Source organism: Salvelinus alpinus, chromosome 15, assembly GCF_045679555.1.
Source record: "Salvelinus alpinus chromosome 15, SLU_Salpinus.1, whole genome shotgun sequence".
Taxonomy (NCBI): Eukaryota; Metazoa; Chordata; class Actinopteri; order Salmoniformes; family Salmonidae; genus Salvelinus; species Salvelinus alpinus.
In genome coordinates, this window is record NC_092100.1 from 40,929,782 (window position 1) to 40,954,722 (window position 24,941).

At 43.9% G+C, this 24,941-nt stretch overlaps 2 protein-coding genes across 3 annotated transcripts; one reads left to right on the top strand and one right to left on the bottom strand.

Annotated features, from left to right (window-relative positions):
* The first annotated feature begins 243 nt into the window (after positions 1-243).
* Positions 244-20,961, top strand: LOC139540084 (lysine-specific demethylase RSBN1L-like). Of its 2 annotated transcripts, XM_071343638.1 has the most exons (8): positions 244-770; positions 1,022-1,165; positions 1,427-2,109; positions 13,885-14,022; positions 16,343-16,485; positions 16,736-16,903; positions 17,080-17,188; positions 17,585-20,961. In XM_071343638.1, exons 1-8 carry the CDS (start codon positions 302-304, stop codon positions 19,250-19,252), a joined length of 3,522 nt encoding a protein of 1,173 aa, XP_071199739.1. In that variant the 5' UTR covers positions 244-301; the 3' UTR covers positions 19,253-20,961. The 2 variants fall into 2 exon arrangements, with proteins under 2 accessions (XP_071199739.1, XP_071199740.1); XM_071343639.1 differs by lacking the exon at positions 1,022-1,165 and having other exon boundaries at positions 277-770.
* A 2,140-nt stretch (positions 20,962-23,101) lies between these two features.
* On the bottom strand, positions 23,102-24,818 carry tmem60 (transmembrane protein 60). Its single transcript, XM_071343643.1, has 2 exons — positions 24,621-24,818; positions 23,102-24,209 (listed from the first exon to the last, which is right to left on the bottom strand). Exon 2 carries the CDS (start codon positions 24,134-24,136, stop codon positions 23,732-23,734), a length of 405 nt encoding a protein of 134 aa, XP_071199744.1. The 5' UTR covers positions 24,137-24,209; positions 24,621-24,818; the 3' UTR covers positions 23,102-23,731.
* Positions 24,819-24,941: the final 123 nt, after the last annotated feature.

The following is a 24,941-nucleotide window of genomic DNA, read 5'->3' on the forward strand; positions in this document are numbered from 1 at the left end:
ATTTAGAATATTCTCTATCGTCCAATCTCTTTCATTTATGTCACTATATCAATTATATATCTCATATCACAGTGATAGTGAGAGATGTGGCAATGTCAATATTGTACTATATTCATTGTAACAGTGTAGCTGAGGTACAGGGTGCATAGTATAACATTGTATCAATGACAGCTAGACTTTCCCGTTTGCAAAGTGTTTACTGTTCCCCCCTCTTCTTTTCTGACGTACTACACAGGGGCCCGCCCCTCCCTGTCTCTCACGCAGCAGTTACGTAGGAGCGTAAAAAATTGAAACTTTCAAGATGGCTGAGTCCGTAGGATCCATGCATTTCGCAGCTAATGGCAAAATAAATCCCCCAAAACCCTTGGTACCCAAAATACCACCTGAGAGTCGACCACAGTCTTCCAACGATGTCTTCCCCCCACCGCCCAAGAAAGTCAGAATTGAGGAGAAGAGCTTGAAGCAAAAGAAATTGAACGGGGACGTAGTGTGCGCAGGGGAAAAACACAACGGGAAGCAGAGTTATGGAAGCCCAGCGAAATGGAGTTTCGGCCCGGCTAAGCCGAGCAACTCCACCTCGCCAGCTCCCGCACGAAAGATCTTCAAGATCAGCAACTTTCTCGCCTCTCCTTCGAAAGTGAAGAAACCGAAGGAGAAACGTCACAAGGAAAAAGAGAAGAGCACTAAAATGCAGAGATCACTCCTGGAGAAAGTGAGCCCTCCGAGTTGCCATACAAAGACGGAGAATGGTGATGTAAAGATGTTACGAGGTCAGTCTTCTGAATAACGGATTTCATGTTAAAAGTAATGGAAACTAGGTTTTAAATGACTAAGGCCAGCTGATAACATTAGTTACAGTGCCACTGTACAGTAGGCCTACATAATGCCACTAGGCCCAGCTGTTTATAATACTACTGACTGATAGGCCTACACTTGAGAAGTTGAACATGAATGACGTGTTGATTGATCACTATCAATATATCTGTTACTACATAATCTGTATTACATTTCCATTTTTAAGATCACACTGGCAAAGATGAGGAAAGAGAGAAGAAAAGGGAGAAGGATACTGATAAAGAGAGGGACAGGGAGAAGAAGAACCACCCAGGGATGGTTGTGAATGATGTTGCGAGGGAGAATGGCGAGGTGAAAATGCCACTGAAAGGTATGGGTGAGAGAAGCTCTTCATGGTGATTGCTTGGAGATTGATGCCGTGTTTGTCATGCCCATGTCAGAGGTGTTCACACTGTTTTAGTTTCCCTCTCATAATACATTTAGTCAAAAGATGTGAAGTAGCTAGGTCATTTACCAGCACTAGTGCCTTCAAGATGTGAAGTAGCTAGGTCATTTACCAGCACTAGTGCCTTCAAGATGTATGCACATCTTATTTACACCTGTTGGCTTACACGTCTTCTCTTCCATGCAGACTCAACAGAAAAGCCAAAATTCAACTCTGAGGATGAGCTCCTCTTGAAAAAGTTAAAGAAGAAGAAGAAAAAGAAGCACAAAGACGGCGAGAGGGAAAGACGCAGCCGGCCCAAGATGCACCACCGCTCCAGCCAGACGGTGTGTTCTGGTGTATCTGTGGACCTGCCGGACCTGCTCAACACACCAGACAGAAGTAACAACAGCACCAATAACAGTTTCTTCCAAACCTTCCCAAGTCCCCATCAGGATTTTTCCAGCATCACCACTAGTACTTCTGTGTCCACCTCCACAGCCTCCATGGTCAGGGAGAGGTTGGGCTATGGCTCCCCCCTCCACAGTGCCCCGTCCCTTGGCATGGCGGTGCTGGAGTTTGGCAGTCTGATCCACGTGGAACAGCAGGCCAACGGCGGGGCCTTGGTGGCCCACGCTTACACTCAGCAGCTGGCCTGTCTCTCCCCGGCTGAGATGCAGCGCTTCGCCCAGGAGTTTGTCACCCTGTCATTCAGCGAGGACCAAGCTGACGCCGCCCATTACGTCATGGGCATCATCCATGGAGCGGCCTCCTACCTACCAGACTTCCTGGACTACTTCTCCTACAAGTTCCCCAACGCACCCGTCAAGATGGAGGTGCTGGGGAAGAAGGATATAGAGACCACCACCATGACCAACTTCCACACTCAGGTCAGTGGATGGATGAGGGAGAATGCTTTATAATGCTGGTATAATACTGTTGTGCTTTATAAGCATCCCAAAGAATCACCACATCAGTACCAGTCACTTCCACACACTGGTGCTGATGTTGTGTGATTTGAAGTGCATGTTGTTTTTGTAGCCCAGCGTTTTCACGGGACTAGCCTCTCCATCTGGGCCATATCCATTTTGTTTACGTTTAGGCTTTGTTATCTTTGCTCCAAAGGCGTTGGTGAATCTTTGACGCTCCATATGTTGTTAGATTATTGCCTGGATGAGGGTTTGAACCAGCCTAAAATGACAGAGCATATCAATCCCACCTCGTTGATTTCCCACTGCGCCAAGGATGTTGCTCATAAGTCGAGGTTGCGCAGCCAAGAATGAATAATTGTAGCGAATTCGGGGGATTTTTTTTACCGAAAGTGAACATACTCAATGACTCCGACCCGGCTGCTGTATTTACCCTAGAATTAGTTTTTTATGCTTTCTTTTCCTTACAGTAGGAAAGCATTGGGCTTCTTCCGACAATCCTCGCCCCTTCTTACCCTGTAAATCTCTCTTTTTAATATGAAAACCTGTCAGGATTCAAACTTGTTGATGGGTAAATGTGTTTATATATTTTTATTTAACCTTTATTTAACTAGGCAAGTCAGTTAATAACAAATTCTTATTTTACAATGATGGCCTAACCTGACCTAACCCGGACGACACTGGGCCAATTGTGCGCCGCCCTGTGGGACTCCCAATGTTAAGCCTAAACACCACAGGAGTTACATCTTGTTTATCCCAATTAAGATAAAGGGCTTAATCTATACATTTAAGATCATGTTCACATCGCAAACACAATGTTAGCTAAGTTGTTTTGATTGTAAATCAAGGAAGTAATTAAAAACACAGAATTGGAAGAAGACATGAGTGACAAATATACTTTAATTGTTTGAAATCGGTGCACATATCACACATGCTGGAAAATTAAATAGTTTATAAAATGGAGCGTTCAAAGACTAATATGAATTTATCAAAATGCAGTCGGAGCGTTCATCTAAGGGCTTTTGTGCACAGAGTGAATTAAGAGGAAGGGGAGAACACTGACTAATACATCAAATCACATTGTATTGGTCACATACACATGTTTAGCAGATGATATTGCAGGTGTAGCTAAATGCTTGTTTTCCTAGCTCCAACAGTGCTGTAGTATCTAACAATACACAGCAATACACACATCTAAAAGTAACATAATGGAATTTAAAAATATTAGGACAAGCAATGTCTGAGTCCGGAGTATAAGTGTGTGTGTGTGTGTGTGTGTGTGTGTGTGTGTGTGTGTGTGTGTGTGTGTGTGTGTGTGTGTGTGTGTGTGTGTGTGTGTGTGTGTGTGTGTGTGTGTGTGTGTGTGTGTGTGTGTGTGTGTGTGTGTGTGTGTGTGTATAATGGGATGTATAGACATTATGGACAGTATGTGGATAGAATATTTAGTGTATATATACAGTGGGGAGAACAAGTATTTGATACACTGCCGATTTTGCAGGTTTTCCTACTTACAAAGCATGTAGAGGTCTGTCATTTTTATCATAGGTACACTTCAACTGTGAGAGACGGAATCTAAAACAAAAATCCAGAAAATCACATTGTATGATTTTTAAGTAATTAATTTGCATTTTATTGCATGACATAAGTATTTGATCACCTACCAACCAGTAAGAATTCCGGCTCTCACAGACCTGTTAGTTTTTCTTTAAGAAGCCCTCCTGTTCTCCACTCATTACCTGTATTAACTGCACCTGTTTGAACTCGTTACCTGTATAAAAGACACCTGTCCACACACTCAATCAAACAGACTCCAACCTCTCCACAATGGCCAAGACCAGAGAGCTGTGTAAGGACATCAGGGATAAATTGTAGACCTGTACAAGGCTGGGATGGGCTACAGGACAATAGGCAAGCAGCTTGGTGAGAAGGCAACAACTTATATACTGTAATAGTTTAATATAATTGCATTGACTAGACTACAGTATATACCTATGAAATGAGTAAAACAGTATGTAAACATTATTAAAGTGACCAGTGGTCTATTATTAAAGTGACCAGTGATTCCATGTCTATGTACATGGGGCAGCAGCCTCTAAGGTGCAGGGTTGAGTAACTGGGTGGTAGTTGGCTAGTGATGGCTATTTAACAGTCTGATGCCCTTGATATAGAAGCTGTTTTTCAGTCTCGGTCCCAGCTTTGATGCACATGTGCTGATCTCGCCTTCTGGATGATAGCGGGGTGAACAGGCCGTGGCTCGGGTGGTTGATGTCCTTGATTATCTTTTTGGCCTTCCTGTGATATCGGGGGCTGTATGTGTCCTGGACGGCAGGCAGTGTGCCACCGGTGATGCGTTGGACAGATCGCACCACCCTCTGGTGAGGTACCGGGCGGTGATACAGCCTGACAGGATGCTCTCAAGGGTGCATCTATAAAAGTTTGTGAGAGTCTTACATGCTGACCAGACTGGACACGTGCACGAGCGTCGCAAAATACATTTTGAAATCAATGTTATTAAATTATTGCACCCACACTGCTCGCTCGCGCCAACGAGCGTCTGCGATGCCAAGGGCTAAAATAGAACTCCTTTATATTTCTGACGCAGATCGCTCTGAAAGTCCTGCCTCTCCCATCTCCTCATTGGTTTATAGAAGCAGGTACCCACTTGCCATCTCCTCATTGGTTATACCCACGTGGGTGATTGAAAGACGAACTGTTTTGCCGGTCGTCGTGGTAATACTATGAAAGTTTAGATGCCGATCACCATATAAGTTCAAAGATGAAAAAGCCTGGAAGGAGGAGAGATGACTAGAAACGATTCGGTTGGCCGTTTTATGTGTGGATTAATTGTCGGAGTAAAGGACCTTGTGCATTTCAGGTAAAATAACAACTCAATGTTTATATCCCAGGACAAATTAGCTAGCAAGTGCAAGCTAACTAGCTAAAGTGCCATACATGTTTAATGCTTTTCGACCTGTCCCCAAATTAATGTAATTGGTTCAGAGTTTGTTTTGATATTTTAACCTGCGTGTCGTGATCGCGTTTGGTGTAGGGGGGCAAAATAAATATATGCACGATAGCGCACGATGGCGCACGCGTGCAGCCGGTTTGGGTTCCGTGTTAGGGGCCAAGCTACATTTCTTCAGCCTCCGGAGGTTGAAGAGGCGCTGTTGCGCCTTCTTCACCACATTGTCTGTGTGGATAGACCATTTCAGGGTGTCAATGTGTATGCTGAGGAACTTGAAGCTTTTCACCCTCTCCACTGCAGCCCCGTCGATGTGGATGGGTGCGTGCTCCCATGCTCTCTCCTGAAGTCCACGATCAGCTCCTTCGTTTTGTTGACGTTGAGGGAGAGGTTATTTTCCTGCACCACTCTGCCAGGGCACTTCTCCCTGTAGGCTGTCTCATTGTTAGTAATCAGGCCTACTACTGTCATTGCAAATTTGATGATTGAGTTAGAGGCATGCATGGCCACACGGTCATGAGTGAACAGGGAGTACAGGAGGGGACTGAGCACGCTCCCTTGTGGGGCCCCTGGGTTGAGGATCAGCAGGAAGTCCAGGACCCAGTTGCACAGGGCGGGGTTCAGACCCAGGGCCCCAAATTTAATGATGAGCTTGGAGGATACTATGATGTTGAAGGCTGAGCTGTAGTCAATGATAGAGGTTGACCGATAATGATTTTTCAACTCCGATACCGATTATTGGAGGACCAAAAAAAGCCAATACTGATTAATCAGCCGATTTAAAAATAAAAAATGTATTTGTAATAATGACAATTACAACAATACTGAATGAACACTTATTTGAACTTAATATAATACATAAATAAAATCAATTTAGCCTCAAATAAATAATGAAACATGTTCAATTTGGTTTAAATAATGCAAAAACAAAGTGTTGGAGAAGAAAGTAAAAGTGCAATATGTGCCATGTAAGAAAGCTAACGTTTAAGTTCCTTGCTCAGAACATATGAAAGCTGGTGGTTCCTTTTAAAATGAGTCTTCAATATTCCCAGGTTAGACGTTTTAGGTTGGAGTTATTATAGGAATTATAGGACTATTTCTCTCTATACGATTTGTATTTCATATACCTTTGGCTATTGGATGTTCTTATAGGCACTTTAGTATTGCCAGTGTAACAGTATAGCTTCCATCCCTCTCCTCGCCGCTACCTGGGCTCGAACCAGAAACACATCGACAACAGCCACCCTCGAAGCAGCGTTACCCATGCAGAGCAAGGGGAACAACTACTCCAAGTCTCAGAGCGAGTGACGTTTGAAACGCTATTAGCGCGCACCCCGCTAACTAGCTAGCCATTTCACATCGGTTACACCAGCCTAATCTCGGGAGTTGATAGGCTTGAATTCATAACAGCAGAGCTGCTGGCAAAACGCACAAAGTGCTGTTTGAATGAATGCTTACGAGCATGCTGGTGCCTACCATCGCTCAGTCAAACTGCTCTATCAAATCATAGACTTAATTATAACATAATAACACAGAAATACGAGCCTTAGGTCGTTAATATGGTCGAATCCGGAAACTATCATCTCGAAAACAAAACGTTTATTCTTTCAGTGAAATACTGAACCGTTCCGTATTTTATCTAACGGGTGGCATCCATAAGTCTAAATATTCCTGTTACATTGCACAACCTTCAATGTTATGTCTTAATTACTTAAAATTCGGGCAAATTAGTTCGCAATGAGCCAGGTTGCATATACCCTGACTCTGCGTGCAATGAACGCAAGAGAAGTGACACAATTTCATCTGGTTAATATTTCCTGCTAACCTGGATTTCTTTTAGCTAAATATGCAGGTTTAAAAATATATACTTCTGTGTATTGATTTTAAGAAAGGCATTGATGTTTATGGTTAGGTACACGTTGGAGCAACGACAGTCCTTTTTCGCGAATGCGCACCGCATCGATTATATGCAACGCAGGACACGCTAGATAAACTAGTAATTTCATCAACTATGTGTAGTTATAACTAGTGATTATGATTTATTGATTGTTTTTTATAAGATAAGTTTAATGCTAGCTAGCAACTTACCTTGGCGTCTTACTGCATTGGCGTAACAGGCGGGCTCCTCGTGAGGCAGGTGGTAAGAGCTTTGGACTAGTTAACCGTAAGGTTGCAAGATTGAATCCCTGAGCTGACAAGGTAAAAATCTGTCGTTCTGCCTCTGAACAAGGCAGTTAACCCACCGTTCCTAGGCTGTCATTGAAAATAAGAATGTGTTCTTAACTGACTTGCCTAGTTAAATAAAGGTGTACATTTTTTTTTTTTTTTACCGATTTCCGATTGTTATGAAAACTTGAAATCGGCCCTAATTAGTCTGCCATTCCGATTAATCGGTCGACCTCTAGTCAATGAACAGCGTTCTTACATACGTAGGTATTCCTCTTGTCCAGATGGGATAGGGCAGTGCGATGGTGATTGCATCGTCTGTGGATATATTGGGGCGGTGTGGAAATTGAAGTAGGTCTAGGGCAGGGGTGTCAAACATACGGCCCGCGGGCCGGAACCGGCCCCCAAGGAGGTTCGATCAGGCCCGCAGGATAATTTGAAAGTGGAAAAAATGCATAAAAGACATGGAATTAATATTTTTAATTCGCTGCAATTCATGGATTATCCGCTAAGGGGCGCACTCTTTCCATCAGAGTAGAAGACAAGCCGCATCACTGAGACAGACTGAAAACAGCAGACGGTATCAATGCGCCATCTGCTGCTTGTTACGACGTTGTTAATACCTTGGTCTCTACCTCTCCGCTACACCCTCATTAGCCAAAATGTCGTTATCCAAACGGAGAAAAGTAGATAAGGAGTGTAGAATTTTCAAAGAAAAATGGACCACGTCCTATTTATTTACAGAGATGCACGGAAAACCTTCGTGCTTGGTGTGTTTGCAACAAGTTTCGGTATTGAAGGAATATAATATTCGACGCCACTACGAGACTCATCACAGCGAAAAATATGACGGCTTGCAAGGACAACTGAGAAGAGATAAGATTAACGAATTGCTGGCGGGTCTGAGGAAACAGCAGTCAACTTTCATCCAGAGCCGAGAAGTCAGTGAAGCAGCGGTAAAAGCCAGCTATATGATATTTTGGTTATTTATAGCAGAGTATGGTATAATTTTAATGGTCCGGCCCACTTGACATCTCCCTAGGCCGTATGTGGCCCACGATGCGAAATGAGTTTGACACCCCTGGTCTAGGGTGTCAGGTAGGATGGAGGTGATATGATCCTTAACTAGCCTTTCATAGAACTTCATGGTGACAGCAGTGAGTGCTATGCGGTGATAATCATTTAGTTCAGTTACCTTTGTTCCTGTACCTAAGAAAGCAATGGTGGATATCTTGAAGCAAGTGGAGACAGCAGACTGGAATAGGGAGTGATTGAATGCACTACCAGTCAAAAGTTTTAGAACACATACTCATTTAACGTTTAATTTTTTTTTATTACTATTTTCTACATTGTAGAATAATAGTGAAGACATCAAAACTATGAAATAACACATATGGAATCGTGTAGTAACCAAAAAAGTGTTAAACAAATCCAAATATATTTTATATTTAAGATTCTTCAAATAGCCACCCTTTGCCTTGATGACAGCTTTGCACACTCTTGGCATTCTCTCAACCAGCTTCGAGGTAGTCACCTGGAATGCATTTCAATTAACAGGTGTGCCTTGTTAAAAGTTAATTTGTGGAACCGTTGTGGGTGAACGGATGATCTCCGTATGGGTACTTCCCACTGTAAAGCATGGAGGAGGTGTTATGGTGTGGGGGTGCTTTGCTGGTGACACTGTCTGTAATTTATTTAGAATTCAAGGCACACTTAACCAACATTGCTACCACAGCATTATGCAGCGATACGCTATCCCATCTGGTTTGGGCTTAGTGGGACTGTCATTTGTTTTTCGACAGGACAATGACCCAACACACCTTCAGGCTGTGTAAGGGCTATTTGACCAAGAAGGAGAGTGATGGAGTGCTGCATCAGATGACCTGGTTTCCACAATCACCCGACCTCAACCAAATTGAGATGGTTTGGGATGAGTCGGACCGCAGAGAGAAGGAAAAGCAGCCAACAAGTGCTCAGAATATGTGGGAACTCCTTCAAGACTGTTGGAAAAGCATTCCAGGTGAAGCTGGTTAAGAGAATGCCAAGAGTGTGCAAAGCTGTCAAGGCAAAGGGTGGCTATTTGAATAATTTCAAATATAAAATGTATTTAGATTTTTGAAACACTTTTTTTTGGCTCTTACATCATTCCATATGTGTTATTTCATAGTTTTGATGTCTTCACTATTATTCTACAATGTAGAAAATAGTAAAGAATAAAGAAAAACCCTTGAATTGGTAGGCGTGTCCAAACTTTTGACCGGTAGTGTATAGATAGCTAAACAATCCAGCCAGCTTGTCTGCGCATGCTTTGAGGACGTGGCTAGGGATGCCGTCTGGGCCAGCAGCCTTGCGAGGGTTAAAGCGCTGAAATGTCTTACATCGGCCACGGAGAACGAGAGCCCACAGTCCTCTGGAGTGGCCCGCGTCGGTGGCACTGTGTTATCCTCAAAGCACCTGAAGAAGGTGTTTAGCTTGTCCGGTACCAATATGTCGGTGTCCGCAGCGTGGGTGGTTTCCCTTTGTAATCCATGATTGTCCTTGCCACATACGTCTCGTGTCTGAGCCGTTAAATTGCGACTCCACTTTGTCTCTGTACTGACACTGTTTGTAATGTTTGATTGCCTCACTGAGGGCATAACTGCACTGTTTGTTTTTGACCATATCCGTTTGCGCCTCAATGAAAAATTGTGCTGTATAAGCTTAAAATAGTAATATAGTTAAATAGACACTACAGAGGGACAAACAATTGAACACAAATAATTATATTTCTATAATTAATTGAAAATGGAGAGAGACTGCTGGCTCCATCAGAATGCCCATCCTGTAAGGAGCGGAGGACAGGGGGCTGCAGAGTCCCAGCCGGGCACGCATCCTTACTGTCAAAAATAGAATTAAATTAAGTCAAATCCAAGTTGTTCGTGATATACACAGGATACCTCAGTGTAAACAGTGAAATTAAATGCTTACTTGCAAGCTACCTGTCAACATAGCCCTTGATAATTCATGACTCTCAATTCCATTACATTACACGTAAGTCATTGGACCAAGGCGTCTTCTGTACGGGGGTTAGAGTTACTACACAGCCATATCTCCATGTTAGAGCATGTGTTTACGGAAAACAGACTGAAGGCAGAGTCGACTCCCTGTGGTAATTGGCTATCTACGTCTTTTAAGTGTGTGTGTGAACAGAAGACGGATGCCACAAACGTGTTGTCACTGAAAAATACTGTCAGCGACAACTGTGTTAAAACCCGGTCAAAACAGTGTGTGTATTTTGATGTGATATGAAAGTAGAGGGATTTCTGTTTCTGGAACCGTACCGTAGTTGAGAATCGATTCACGTTTAGCTGGAGTATTTGGCTGTTTTGGCTGCCAGAGCCAGTTCGCCTTTAAACAGAACATGTAAGGTCCTTGGACTATAATGAGTAACTTTAGGCTCCTTTAGTCCATTGTTGGACTACCTCTCAACAGTGCAGTGAAATGTCAAAAACAAAGAACACAATAAGGCAAGTGGTAAACAAATATTAAAAGGTATAAAAGTAGTAGTAAAACCTAGCAGTAATGGTATGTACTGTGAAATGTGCTATGTCAACAAGTAGATGAAGTGAGCAGTACATATAAATAATATCAGCAGTGATGTGTGTGCGTGGGCAAGGGCTGTGACTTTAGTGGAGCGGTAGGTAGCAATGCTTTGTCGGAAGCAATACTGTCAGAGTCAGTGGAAACTGTCTTTTAAGGTGCAGGTGAACAGCAGGTTGTGCAGGTGGACAGCCAGGCCTTTTAAGTCTTATGGCCTGGTGGTAGATGCTCCGGTACCGTCTGGCAGACAGAAGCGAAGAGAACAGGCCGTGGCTGAAGTCCTTGGTGATCTTCCCGGGGGACGGTGGAGCTGCCTTTACAGGCGGTGATGCAGCCAGATAGGATCTTCTCAGTTGTGCATCTGTAGAAGCTGGTGTCTGAGGACAAGGCTCCCATCTGACAACTTGCTATGGAAATAAGGGGGCGAGTTTATTGATGAGTATAAGCAAATTGGGTGTATAGATGGAACATTTTAAATGAACAGTGTCTAACCTTTACCTGACATCTCAACTCTCTCAGCACATTATAACACACACAAGCAAGTGCATGTTTATTCAATGTCAACATCTAGCTAGCCACATTATTCATTTAAGTAATTTCAAGCTATCTGACTTTAACTAGCTGGGCAACAAAACTTAGGCCTACTATAAAATCACACTAGGATTTCAGCCTAGTATGGAAATATTGGGGCTGACATGAAGAGAAACTATTTTGACAACCTGTCAAAACATGCAGCTAGCTACTGTTACTGTAAGTACTGTGGCTAGCTAAGTTGTTAGCCAACTGTACTAATGTGATGATCGTACATGCTAGTGATAGATGTTCCAATTGAAAACAGCAGACAACTTCTGATTTCAGAAAAATATAATATGAGCCGCGAAAGTTTTAACTTTACTGTTGGATGAAATGTTTGTTAGAGACAGAGGAGAGACACTCTTCTAGTTCCGGACACTTCCATAGCTCTATTCTCATTGGTCAATTCTTGATTGCGCTGGCGTCTCGGATTGGTTGGCAAGTGCAATTTTTGGTTAGCTCTTGGTTGTAAGTCAAATCAAATTTTATGTCACATACACATGGTTAGCAGATGTTAATGCGAGTGTAGCGAAATGCTTGTGCTTCTAGTTCCGACAATGCAGCAATAACCAACGAGTAATCTAACCTAACAATTCCACAACTACTGCCTTATACACACAAGTGTAAAGGGATAAAGAATATGTACATAAAGATATATGAATGAGTGATGGTACAGAACGGCATAGGCAAGATGCAGTAGATGGTATAGAGTACAGTATATACATATGAGATGAGTAATGTAGGGTATATAAACATAAAGTGGCATAGTTCAAAGTGGCTAGTGGTACATGTATTACATAAAGATGGCAAGATGCAGTAGATGATATAGAGTACAGTATATACATATGCATATGAGATGAGTAATGTAGGGTATGTAAACATTATATTAAGTGGCATTGTTTAAAGTGGCTAGTGATACATTTTTACATACATTTCCATCAATTCCCATTATTAAAGTGGCTGGAGTTGAGTTAGTATGTTGGCAGCGGCCACTCAATGTTAGTGATGGCTGTTTAACAGTCTGATGGCCTTGAGATAGAAGCTGTTTTTCAGTCTCTCGGTCCCTGCTTTGATGCACATGTACTGACCTCGCCTTCTGGATGATAGCGGGGTGAACAGGCAGTGGCTCGGGTGGTTGTTGTCCTTGATGATCTTTATGGCCTTCCTGTGACATCGGGTGGTGTAGGTGTCCTGGAGGGCAGGTAGTTTTCCCCCTGTGATGCGTTGTGCAGACCTCACTACCCTCTGGAGAGCCTTACGGTTGTGGGCGGAGCAGTTGCCGTACCAGGCGGTGATACAGCCCGACAGGATGCTCTCGATTGTGCATCTGTAGAAGTTTGTTAGTGCTTTTGGTGACAAGCCGAATTTCTTCAGCCTCCTGAGGTTGAAGAGGCGCTGCTGCGCCTTCTTCACAACGCTGTCTGTGTGGGTGGACCAATTCAGTTTGTCCGTGATGTGTACACCGAGGAACTTAAGACTTACTACCCTCTCCACTACTGTCCCGTCGATGTAAATGGCGATATGTAGACGGCGATATGATTGGTTGTCATAACCAGAAATTTCCTGGACTCACTGTTGTCAGGGGTCCTCACGAGATGGATATTAAATACATGATTGGAGATGAACACCTCAAGGATGACCTGATCAGCTCATTCTCTTCCCTCCTCTGTTTGTGAAAGCTAGGCTATGCGTGACTTCTTAACTCTGCACTAGGTCCTGCTAGTGTGACTCCTTGATTCTTCTCCGAGTGTTTGTTTCCGTTCAGAATCTGCATTTATATTTCCCCCCGACCAGGGACTCTTACTCCTGTATCCTAGCAACCCTGTTTCCTTCCTCCCTGCAGATAGCTTGAAAGGTCTACTGCTCTCTCTCAGACGTCACGTGGTTGAACATTCAGCAATGCTGAAAATGAAAGGCAGTCACTTACTACTTGACTTGATTCCATCATGTGAACAAACACTGCAGGGTGTTGAAGGGTTATTAGTGAGCTTCTGTTACCATTAGTAGCTGTGTGTATTGGGCCATGACAGAGACACCTGCTACAGCTAGATGTTGCTGACATTAATGGATTCTTGATGGATAGATAGTCAGCTTGTCTTGCGAATATAATGTGTTATGGTGTTAACAGTCCATTTCCGCATGATGGGAAGAAGATGATGAATCAGCCGAGTGCTTGTATTTAGGTTAAACTGTGTTGTCAAAATTACAGTAACATTTCTCAACATCAGTGGTTATTTTTACTGACCCGAAACTTGCATGGTAAAAGAAAAGTTGAAAAGCGGAGTTTGTTGAATGTTTATCTTCTGTCTGTTGGTAGATGTCTTTCTAGCCTTATTGACTATTTCAGCACCTGTGTATCTGATGCTGGTGTCTCTCTTGACTCCTACTTCCAGAGCACTTACCTGTCCATTCACATCTCCCATTTTAACCTATCTTCCCCCTTTGTCTGTCTCCAGGTGAAGCGTACCTACTCCCAGGGGACGTACCGTGCGGGGGCCATGCGGCAGGTCAGCCTGGTGGGGGCCGTGGACGAGGAGGTGGGAGACTACTTTCCCGAGTTCATAAACATGCTGGAGGAATCGCCCTTCCTTGAGGTGGGTGTAGAGTATAGGTCTTCTCGTCTCCCAAACATCCGAATTGGATCCGTTAAATTCCTCCCCGACAGGATCCGGTAATAAAAAATAAATAATCTATGTCGATTCGGATCTCAGGTGGACCAGATACGACCCAAAACATGTCAGACCTGAGAGAGAATCAGATCCAAATTGGGTCGGCCTGTATCCTACCAATGGATCCAAAATATATATTTTTTAAATGCAGCTTTTTTGTCGCGCAAGACAGCGAAATGGTTTTGACTTGTCTGGCAGTGAACTTTAACGTGTATTTTCAGTTGTATCTAAAATAATTGATCTGTGGTCTACAGCTTAGTATTTTCATAATAACATGCCTATAGTTAGATGGAGAACATGAGGTTTTCAGAAACGTTTCCTTATTTCGGTTGATCAAATATTTGATTAAGATTCAATTCTTTGTGATGATCATCGTGTGCCAGAATGAGAGCAGCGAATAGTTCACTTTTGTCTGTAACCTAATATTTTATATGCCTATTATTTTACTGAGCAACATTACAATCTAGCCTATTTAACTGTTTTGATCAACATTGATTTAGACTAAAGCTAGGCTATAGCCTGTGACCTGCAAGCTTCAAATAGGCTACGGAAGGATGGCGTCTCCCATCAGTATTCCCAACAATTGGGATTTGTCGGTCTAGATATGTTTTTCCGCTATGACAGTGCTATAATTTAATGTAAAATATTTCTACGTTTTCAGAGATCTGTTTTGTTTCTGTTGACCACTTTTTTTTTGTGGTAATTTTTAAGACTATGAAAATCACCACATTATGTGATGAGTGCTGTGTGTTAGACAAACAGTACCAGTCAAAGGTTTGGACACACCTACTCATTCAAGGCTTTTTATTTTGACTATTTTCTACATTGTAGAATAATAGTGAAGACATCAAAACTATGAAATTACAACCATGGAATCATGTAGTAACCAAAAAAGTGTTAAATAAATCTTTGAGATTCTTCAAAGTAGCCACCCTTTGCCTTGATGACAGCTTTGCACACTCTTGGCATTCTCTCAACCAGCTTCATCTGGAATGCTTTTCCAACAGTTTTGAAGGAGTTCCCACATATGCTGAGCACTTGTTGGCTGCTTGTCCTTCACTCTGCGGTCCAACTCATCCCAAAGCATCTCAATCGGGTGATTGTGGAGTCCAGGTCATCTGATGCAGCATCCATCACTCTCCTTCTTGGTCAAATAGACCTTACACAGCCTGGAGGTGTGTTTGGGATCATTGTCTTGTTGAAAAACAAATGATAGTCCCACTAAGCCCAAACCAGATGGGATGGCGTATTGCTGCAGAATGCTGTGACACTGAGTGTCACCAGCAAGCACCATCACACCTCCTCCATGCTTCACAGTGGGAACCACACATGCGGAGATCATCCGTTCACCTACTCTGTGTCTCACAAAGACATGGCAGTTGGAACCAAAAATATCAAATTTGGACTCATCAGACCAAAGGACAGGTTTCCACCGGTCTAATGTCCATTGCTTGTGTTTCTTGGCCCAAAGAAAGTCTCTTCTTCCTATTGGTGTTCTTTAGTAGTGGTTTCTTTGCAGCAATTCGACCATGAAGGCCTGATTCACGCAGTCTCCTCTGGACTACAGTTGATGTTGAGATGTGTCTGTTACTTGAACTCAGTGAAGCATTTATTTGGACTGCAATTTCTTAGGCTGGTAACTCTAATGATCTTATCCTCTGCGGCAGAGGTAACTCTGGGTCTTCCTTTCATGAGAGCCAGTTTCATCATAGCGCTTGATGGTTTTTGCGACTGCACTTGAAGAAATGTTCAAAGTTCTTGACATTTTCCATGTTGACTGACCTTCGTGTCTTAAAGTAATGATGGACTGTCGTTTCTCTTTTCTTATTTGAGCTGTTCTTGCCATAATATGGACACCTACTGTATAACACACCTACCTTGTCACAACACAACTGATTGGCTCGAATGCTTTAAGAATGAGAGAAGTTCCACAAATTAACTTTTTACAGTCACACCTGTTAATTGAAATGCATTCTTGGTGACTACCACATGAAGCTGGTTGAGAGAATGCCAAGAGTGTGCAAAGCTGTCATCATGTATTTTTATTGGTTTAACACTTTTTTTAGTTACTACATGATTCCATGTGTGTTATTTCATAGTTTTGATGTCTTCACTATTATTCTACAATGTAGAAATAGTAAAAATAAAGAAAAACTCTTGAATGAGTAGGTGTATCCAAACTTTTGACTGGTTCTGTAAATATATCAAAGTAAATAAGGTGATGTGTAATTGTGTGTGGTCCCAGCGTACCCTGCCCTGGGGCACGTTCTCCAGCCTGCGCCTGCGGAGCCCCACAGAGAGTGATGATGGGCCCATCATGTGGGTCAGACCAGGGGAACAGATGATCCCTGTGGCTGACATGCCCAAGTCCCCCTACAAGAGAAAGAGGTGTGTTGCGTTGTTTTGTTTGGCATGGTTGTTTGACCACCATAGTGAAAAGATTGAGTTAGGTCTAGGCTTGGTAGGGACAAGAACCAAGGCATGGCAGCAAGACACTAACATGACATAAGACATTAGAATTAATAGCTGACAACAATGAAGTAGTCTGAGGTATCTTAGGATTTGGTATCCTTATGCCACATCCTATAGCATTTTGTTACTACTTTTTAAGGTCAGTTTACATTTCCCCCTGTTCCAGGTCAACCAATGAGATCAAGAACCTGCAGTACCTGCCGCGGGCCAGCGAGCCCAGGGAGATGCTGTTTGAGGACCGGACCAGAGCCCACGCCGACCACATCGGACAGGGCTTCGAGAGACAGACCACCGCCGCCGTAGGGGTGCTCAAGGCTGTGCGCTGCGGAGAGGGGTGGGTACACACCTGGCCTCTGTACCCCTGATCTAGTACACACACACACACACACACACACACACACACACACACACACACACACACACACACACACACACACAGCCCATCCATATCTGTACACACCTGAGCTCCTCTTGCTGACAGTGTCTCTCTCCCCTTGTCTGTCCCTGTAGTGATGCTCCTGCCAGGATTACCAAAGACGTGGTGTGTTTCCACGCTGGAGATTTCCCTGAAGTGGTCCAGAGGCTCCAGCTAGACCTGTACGAACCACCCCTCTCACAGGTACTTCTGAGATCAATGGATTCTACATGGATCATTAGAACAGATTATTAACCAATGATTGTGTGTCAATGGTGGCTTTAACCAACAAAATAATCTCCTCTACTGCCCCTTTCACTCCTCCTTTTTTGCTCTCCCACCCACCCACCCTCCTTCTCTCCCACCCACCCACCCTCCTTCTCTCCCACCCACCCACCCTCCTTCTCTCCCACCCACCCACCCTCCTTCTCTCCCACCCACCCACCCTCCTTCTCTCCCACCCACCCACCCTCCTTCTCTCCCACCCACCCTCTCTCCCTCCCACCCACCCTCTCTCCCTCCCACCCACCCTCTCTCCCACTCTCCCCCTCCCTCTCTCCCACTCTCCCCCTCCCTCTCTCCCACTCTCCCCCTCCGTAGTGTGTGCAGTGGATAGATGATGCCAAGCTGAACCAGCTGAGGAGAGAGGGCATCCGCTACGCTCGTATCCAGCTCTACCACGACGACATCTACTTCATCCCCAGGGGAGTGGTGCACCAGTTCAAGACTGTGTCTGCTGTCTGCAGCCTGGCCTGGCACATCCGCCTCAGACAATACCACCTGGACCAAGAGAGGGAGGAAGAGGAGAGGGAGAAGAGCTGTACTTCTACACAGGCAACAAGTCAAGTCATAGAGGAAGCGGAAGAAACGGAGGAAAGTGAGGAGGAGGGAGGGAAAGAGGACACTCCTACACAGCCACAGGTAAAGACTGAGGAGGCAGGGGGAAGGGCGCCTGTACAGGAGCCGCCATCAGTTTGCAAGGAGGAAGAAGACACGCGGGAGGAGGGAGGGGAGAGAGGAGGCTGTACATCGACACTGGCATTCCCTTTAGTCAAGGAGGAGAGAGGGAAAGGAAACGCAGTCACAGAGACACTACTGGAAGTCAAGAAAAGAAAGGAGGATGATGACCATCACAAGATGGAAGAGAGGGTGAGAAAAAGAGCAAGAGATGGCACTACACCCACACAGATGCCACCACAAGTGCTGATGGAGGAAGATAGTGAACTCTCAAAGGCATCACAGCAGGCTGGCATAGAGAGAGAGGAGGAAGAAAGACATCAGAAGACACCTCCACAAGTCCAGAAAGAGAAGGACAAAGGGAAGGGGAAAGATTTGGAGAAAGACGGTAAGGAGAAAGTGGAGAGGGAGAAAGTGGAGAGGGAGAAGAAGGAACGGGGGAAAGAGAAGGAGGAGCGGGGGAAAGAGAAGAAGGAGAAGGTGAAAGATAAGGACAGAGAAAGGGAGAGAGGGAAAGATAAGGAGAAGGATAGAGTGAAGGAGAAAGAGAAGGGGAAAGATGAGAGTGTAATGGAAATCACCACACAAACAGAGATGTCTCCACCCATTAGGAAAAAGGAGGATGAGGAGAGGAAACACACACATCCATCCCAACTCACCCAGAGGGAGAAGGGAATGAGGGAGACAGACACTGCTTCAAAGACACAGCCTCAAATCAAGAAGGAACGAGACAGGGACAGAGGTGGTAATAGTGCACAGACACAGTCTCACACACGGCTAGAGAGAGAGGAGGGCAGAGAGAGCAGCACACACAGACACAAACCCTCTCATGGAAAGAAGGACAGAAACGGGTATAGAGAGGGTAACCCATCCACACACCCCAATCCAGGGAGAGAGGAGGATGGGAAGGTTCTCTCTCCTAGACCCACACCCTCTCATGTGAAGGAAGGAAAGAGAGATCGAGAGGTCAACCATAAGGACGAGAGGAAGAAACCGCCCCCTGCCCCTAGCTGCCCCCCCTCGTACCACAAACCCCCACGGACACTTGTAACCTTTGACCTCTTTAAGCCTATGGACGCACTCCAAGCCCCGCCCCTGTCCCTGGCAGACAGGTCTCACCACAGTGACTGTCGAGGTGCTCGCTCCAAGTCTGAGAGTCGGACACTAGCGCCCTCTAAAGGAGCAAAAGTAAAGGACATGACACACACCAAACCTGCAGTTCCTCTCCAGGACACACGGCTGCAGCACTCGCTAAAACAACCCCTGAAACCACACACCACACATCCACAGCATAAAGACTTTTTATTATGAATGTGTAGTTCTCTCTATTGTACAACTTACTTAGCCTTCTCCAAGATCTGTTGCTGCTTCAGCAATACTATAATTGTCATGCCATAGTACATATACAGAGGAGTTGAATTGGCTAAGGCATATACAGATCTGGGATCAGGCTACAACTTACTGTAAGGCCCTGTTTGGAACTTTGAAATGCATCCTTTCTTTCTTCCTCCATTCCTTGGAAGTAATTATTGGTCTAATACAGTTGGAGGGTAAAACCTAGTCCAACAATGGACTAAAGGAGCTTAAAGTTACTCATTATAGTCCAAGGACCTTACATGTTCTGTTTAAAGGCGAACTGGCTCTGGCAGCCAAAACAGCCAAATACTCCAGCTAAACGTGAATCGATTCTCAACTATGGTACGGTTCCAGAAACAGAAATCCCTCTACTTTCATATCAAAAGACATATCAAAAAATAAAATTCACAAATTAAAAATATACACTTACTGTATACTGTTTTAACCGGTTTTAACAGTTACAGCCGACAGTATTTTTCAGTGTCAACACGTTTTTGGAGTCTGTCTTCCATTTACACACAGGTGTTCAGAGACGCAGATAACTAATTAGGTACGCCTCTATCTTCCGTTTGTTTTCCATAAACAAGTGCAGTAACATGGAAATATGGCTGTGTGGGAACCCTCATCTTATTTAGGTGTGTAGTAATTTAGCCTTTTTTTAAAATATTATTTTGTTGCTAATATGAAAAGATACGTTCCTTACGTTTTCAAAACCATGCCGCAAGCGACGCATTTTAACGTTCAGAACGAGTGTCGGGGGCTCTTAAAACTCCCCTGGCCAGAAGATACTATCGTCAATAGGCGCTACGGTAGTTAGCCTCTGAATGTGTGACACAAACATAGGTGTTAAACCACGTAGTTCTCTCTGAGGAAGGATGCATTTCATAGCATCTGAAGAGGGCGTAAGGAATGTACGCTAAGTAGCTCACTTCACGTTTGTTAGTGAATCTACGTAGGTTCTTTCTATGAAAAGCGTTGTGACCCGTGCGTTAGTGCCTGTGCACTACTTGGCTACACTGTTCTTCAAGCACCTATTCTAGGTACCCTATGGCTCAGTCCAAAAACAGCTCCTTGGCTCCTTTGTCTTCTAGCCTTTCCCCCTTTTAAAGTTTGCAGATCTGAAGGGACTGGTTAGGTGTATGTAGGCAATATGTTTCCCCATCTAGGCTCAATTACAAATAGACTCCTACCCCCAAACCCTTGAAGTCTACACTAGACTATACTGAAGTGGTTAGTAGGGATAGGACTCTATTTGGAGTGTAGAATTAGCCTTCCTGTATGCTATGGGGAGCTTCTACTATATTGCTTCTACCTATCCAGGCACCTCAGGTTTGCCAACACTGAAGGCCTTAGAGCTAGGGGCTATTTTTGGACCAGTCTTGTATGTATGATTCAACACAGGGCTGTAAATGATACGTACCGAATCTGTACAGTATAGATGTACTAGTACTGATGTGAGAAAATGTATACATAAATGCATATATTTTTTGTAAGCCGAGTTTTATTTTCCATAGAACTTATTTATATCATTTTCAGTCTGTTTTTATTTCAGATGTATGTGAGAACCTCTGTTGTAAATGCCTTTTATCTCCTGAGATTAAGACTTGGTAGTGTGATTTATACTCTGACCAGAACCTTTCAATAAAAGGTTCCTAATATTACAATGGTCTCTTCATTGTGCTCATTCAATCTGTATGGCAGTGGTTCAGCACTATAGCGCAATTGAAATTTAAAGGCAATGTTAGAAAACAGTATTCAAAGTAAACACTGCATATGTCAGCTCAATCGCAAATTACATTTAAATTGTGCTGAATAAAGATTGAATCGATCCCAACTCCGATCGCACACACTGACAACCACCAATCATCCAAATAATGTTACATTTGATTGACATAATGCATGTCTGTCACTCGGGACATAATACCAGGCACACCACACATTTCTTTACAGAATCTTCCATAGTGCTACTGCCATATGAGTATATACATTTTAAGTGGAACTCTCAACCCATACCATGGGCCCTACAGACAAAGTCATGACCGGGAATATCCCAAATCCCCTTTAGTGTCTACAGATCTCAGGGAACCTGATCTGATAGGTGTAAGGCTGCTGACACAATGGGATTTTGTGTCTGAGAATTTCGGATGGAGACGATGCTTTTTCAATAGGTGCCGGATGAATGACAACGGATGATGATTCTCTGACAAAAAAAACGCAGTCTTTTGACAGACAAACTCGTCTGAAAATAGTTGACTTGAGTTGTACTTTTGACGGACAATGATGTACACTGTTTATTAGGTACACCCTTATCGTACCCGGTCGGACCCCCCTTTTTCTCCAGAACAGCCTGAATTCTTCGGAGCATGGATTCTACAAGGTGTCGGAAACATTCCACAGGGATGTTGGTCCATGCTGATGCGATGGAATCATGGAGTTGCTGCAGATTGGAGGCGGTACATTCATGTTGTGAACAGCCCGTTCCACCTCATCCCAGAGATGATCTATTGGGTTTGGTTAGAAACACTGTTCAGATTTGGACCAGGCAATTTTTTCCCACTCAATTGTCCAGTGTTGGTGATCGCGTACCCACTGGCGCCGCTTCTTCTTGTTTTTAGCTGATATGAGTGGAACCCAGTGTGGTCATCTGCAATAACCAATCCGTGACAAGGATCGATGAGTTGTGCATTCCGAGATGCCGTTCTGCACACCACTGTTGTACTGTGCTGTTATGTCTGTTTGTAGCCCGCCTGTTAGCTTGCACAATTCTTGGCATTCTCCTTTGACCTCTCATCAATGAGCTGTTTTCGCCCAAAGGACTGGATGTTTTTTTGTTTGTCGCAACATTCTCGGTAAACCCTAGACACTGTCGTGCGTGAAAAGCCCAGGAGGACGGGTGTTTCTGAGATACTGGATCTGGCACACCTGGCACCGATGATCATACCACGCTCAAAGTCACTTAGGTCACTCGTTCTAACGTTCAATCGAACAGTAACGGGATGCCTGCTTTATATAACAAGCCACGGCCACGTGATTCACTGTCTGTAGGAGCAATCAATTTTCGTGAACAGGGTGGTGTACCTAATAAACTGGCCACTGAGTGAAAATCATATGATTTCATCCATGTTCACGCATCTGAGTGTGGCTGTAGCTTAACGGATAAAAAATAAGGGAAGGTTCTAAAGGTTGTCAGACCTTCAGTCCTGGCACACCCCAGCCAGCCAGCGACAGGCCCTTTGTACAGTGTTTCTCAATCCATTCCTGTGAGACTCCAAAAATATGCACATGTTGGTTCTAACCCAGGTCTAAGCATTAGCCTTATTTCGCTAACATGGTTGATGATTACTTTCTTAGTAGAATCAGGTGTGTTAGTGCTTGACTAGAGCAGAAAACAAATACATGCAGCCTCCTGGGTGAGCCACAGGACTAGATTGAGAAACTCTGCCTTAGCAAACAACAAAACATCACAGAAGACAACATGGAGTTATTATAGCACTTTCTAACCCCGATGCCCTGGCTGCCAGTAGCAGTAACAGTACGAGTCCTGTCCATGAATAAGCTGACCTCTTACAGAACACTCCAGAGGGCAGGTAATCGCTGCCTCTGTTCTCTTTGGAGTGGGTCAGGTTACCAGTTATGTAATTCTCTTTATATCAGACTCAGAGCCTTGTTCCAAGACTTATAGAATGTACACTTCATTTCTCCCTTTGAAGTAGTCACTAATCTGCATGTGATTAAATAAATGAAAGATGGGATATACTGCTGTATAATCAGTCATACTGCTTACACCAATCCAACCCAGCAAAGTTGAGGAATTGTAAATATTTATTTTTGTGTCTGTTTCTCCGTGCTATCCACAGAAAAACAGATCCCTACCACTTCAAAAAGACACATAATTAATGTTCACATATAAACCCCTTGGACCTAACGGTTCCAGTTATCTGAGAGTAACAAAGGCACATGCACAGATCAGTCAGTCTGTCAGGAGGTCCAGTCTGCTTATGAATACCCTGAATTCTCATCCAGAGTCCATCATGGCAAAGACCAACATGGCTGCAACATTTCTTGCTGTATCACTAGGGCGAAATAAAGATTACATTTGTAAGCAGCATAAACCCATAAAACATATTGCCATATCACTACTCTCTCTTGTAGTAGTCTCTCTTGTAGTAGTCTCTCTTGTAGTGGTCTTTACATCCTGTACTAGTGGAGTAAACTAAATCAATTCCCTTCTCCATCTCCATTTACCCTCCCATTCTTTCAGTCTTTGCTGTAGTGAAAATGAACAATTTCTCATCTCCATATTCTTCAGTTCAGTTTCTCCTACAGTGGATAACAATAATCTCCCATTCATCTCCCCTACAGACTAACTTGCAGTCTTTATATCCTAGACGGAGTAAATAAAATCTATCTCCATCTTTCTCCCTCTCCATCCTCTCACTCTCTGCGGTAGTGAAAGACACTGTAGCCCAGCTCCACCATGGCCCCGACCAGCAGGGCCCAGAGGGGAACACACACCACACTGAGCCAGATTTCCATCAGCCTCTCCAGCCGGGCACACAGCGTCAGACAGAAGCCCAGCTTCAGCAGCATGGCCACTAGGTACCACACCCTCCGTCGCAGGTTCTGCTGGCCTCCACGCGGGTCATAGCCGGGCTTGCACCGACCCGCCATCTTCACCACGAGCATGAGGATGAGGATGGTGTCAAAAATCCATACGGGGAGGAAGATGAGGAACCAGTTCCAGGGGATCTTGGAATCCAGTTTGAGGACCAGCATGATGAGGAAGATGAGGGAGAAGACCCAGGTCAGGAGGACTCTTTGGGCCAGAGACATTCTCATTTAAGGGATGGGGTGGTGCCCTGGAGGGGGAACGTTAACAATGTGGCACTGGCAAGTCAAGAGCGAGACGAACCTGAAGATAGGAGACATACATGAGTGACATACACACCTAAAATGTGAGACAATACTAGCTAACATACCAGATTGTACAGGTTGTGATAGGAAGGTATAGCAATGTTGTCCTCCTGGCAATGTTTATTTTTTTGTGGGGTGAGGGCATGCTAAACGTATAGGAGTATGCTGTAGGTAGCTAACATTAACTACTGTAGCTAACGTGCAGTCTGAGTCTGCAAGCACACTAACGTTAACTAGTTGACACACTTCTAATGGGGGATCATGATCAGATTATTGCGACTTATATTTAGTGAAATAAATGAATGACAACAATATTGGTTAGCGAAAATAGCATTAGCTTAGCAGCTACAGTTAGCTAGCTAGCTAAATCTAGCCGAACTCACATACGGCCAGCCAACATTCTCCTTACCTGGATCAGAGGATTTGTCACCTAAGTATCTTTAAAAATCCATATCATAGACAATCTTGTATTTTATTGCACTTTCCGTTACGATAAAAACGAAAAGTGTCTAGGGGATTTTTCGAATGTTTATCTTCCGGTTGTCGTTATTAAAAACATTTTTTTTATCACGCTATTATACACTAGGATTGGCCATTCTCTGTCAATCATACAAAACAGCCCTCTGATTGAAGGAAAATAAATACGTGAAACCGAGCATTACCGTAAAGTACACAAAAGGTGTGCATATTTGTTTAGTTCAGGCAATGGTATAATTTAAGTAAATGGACT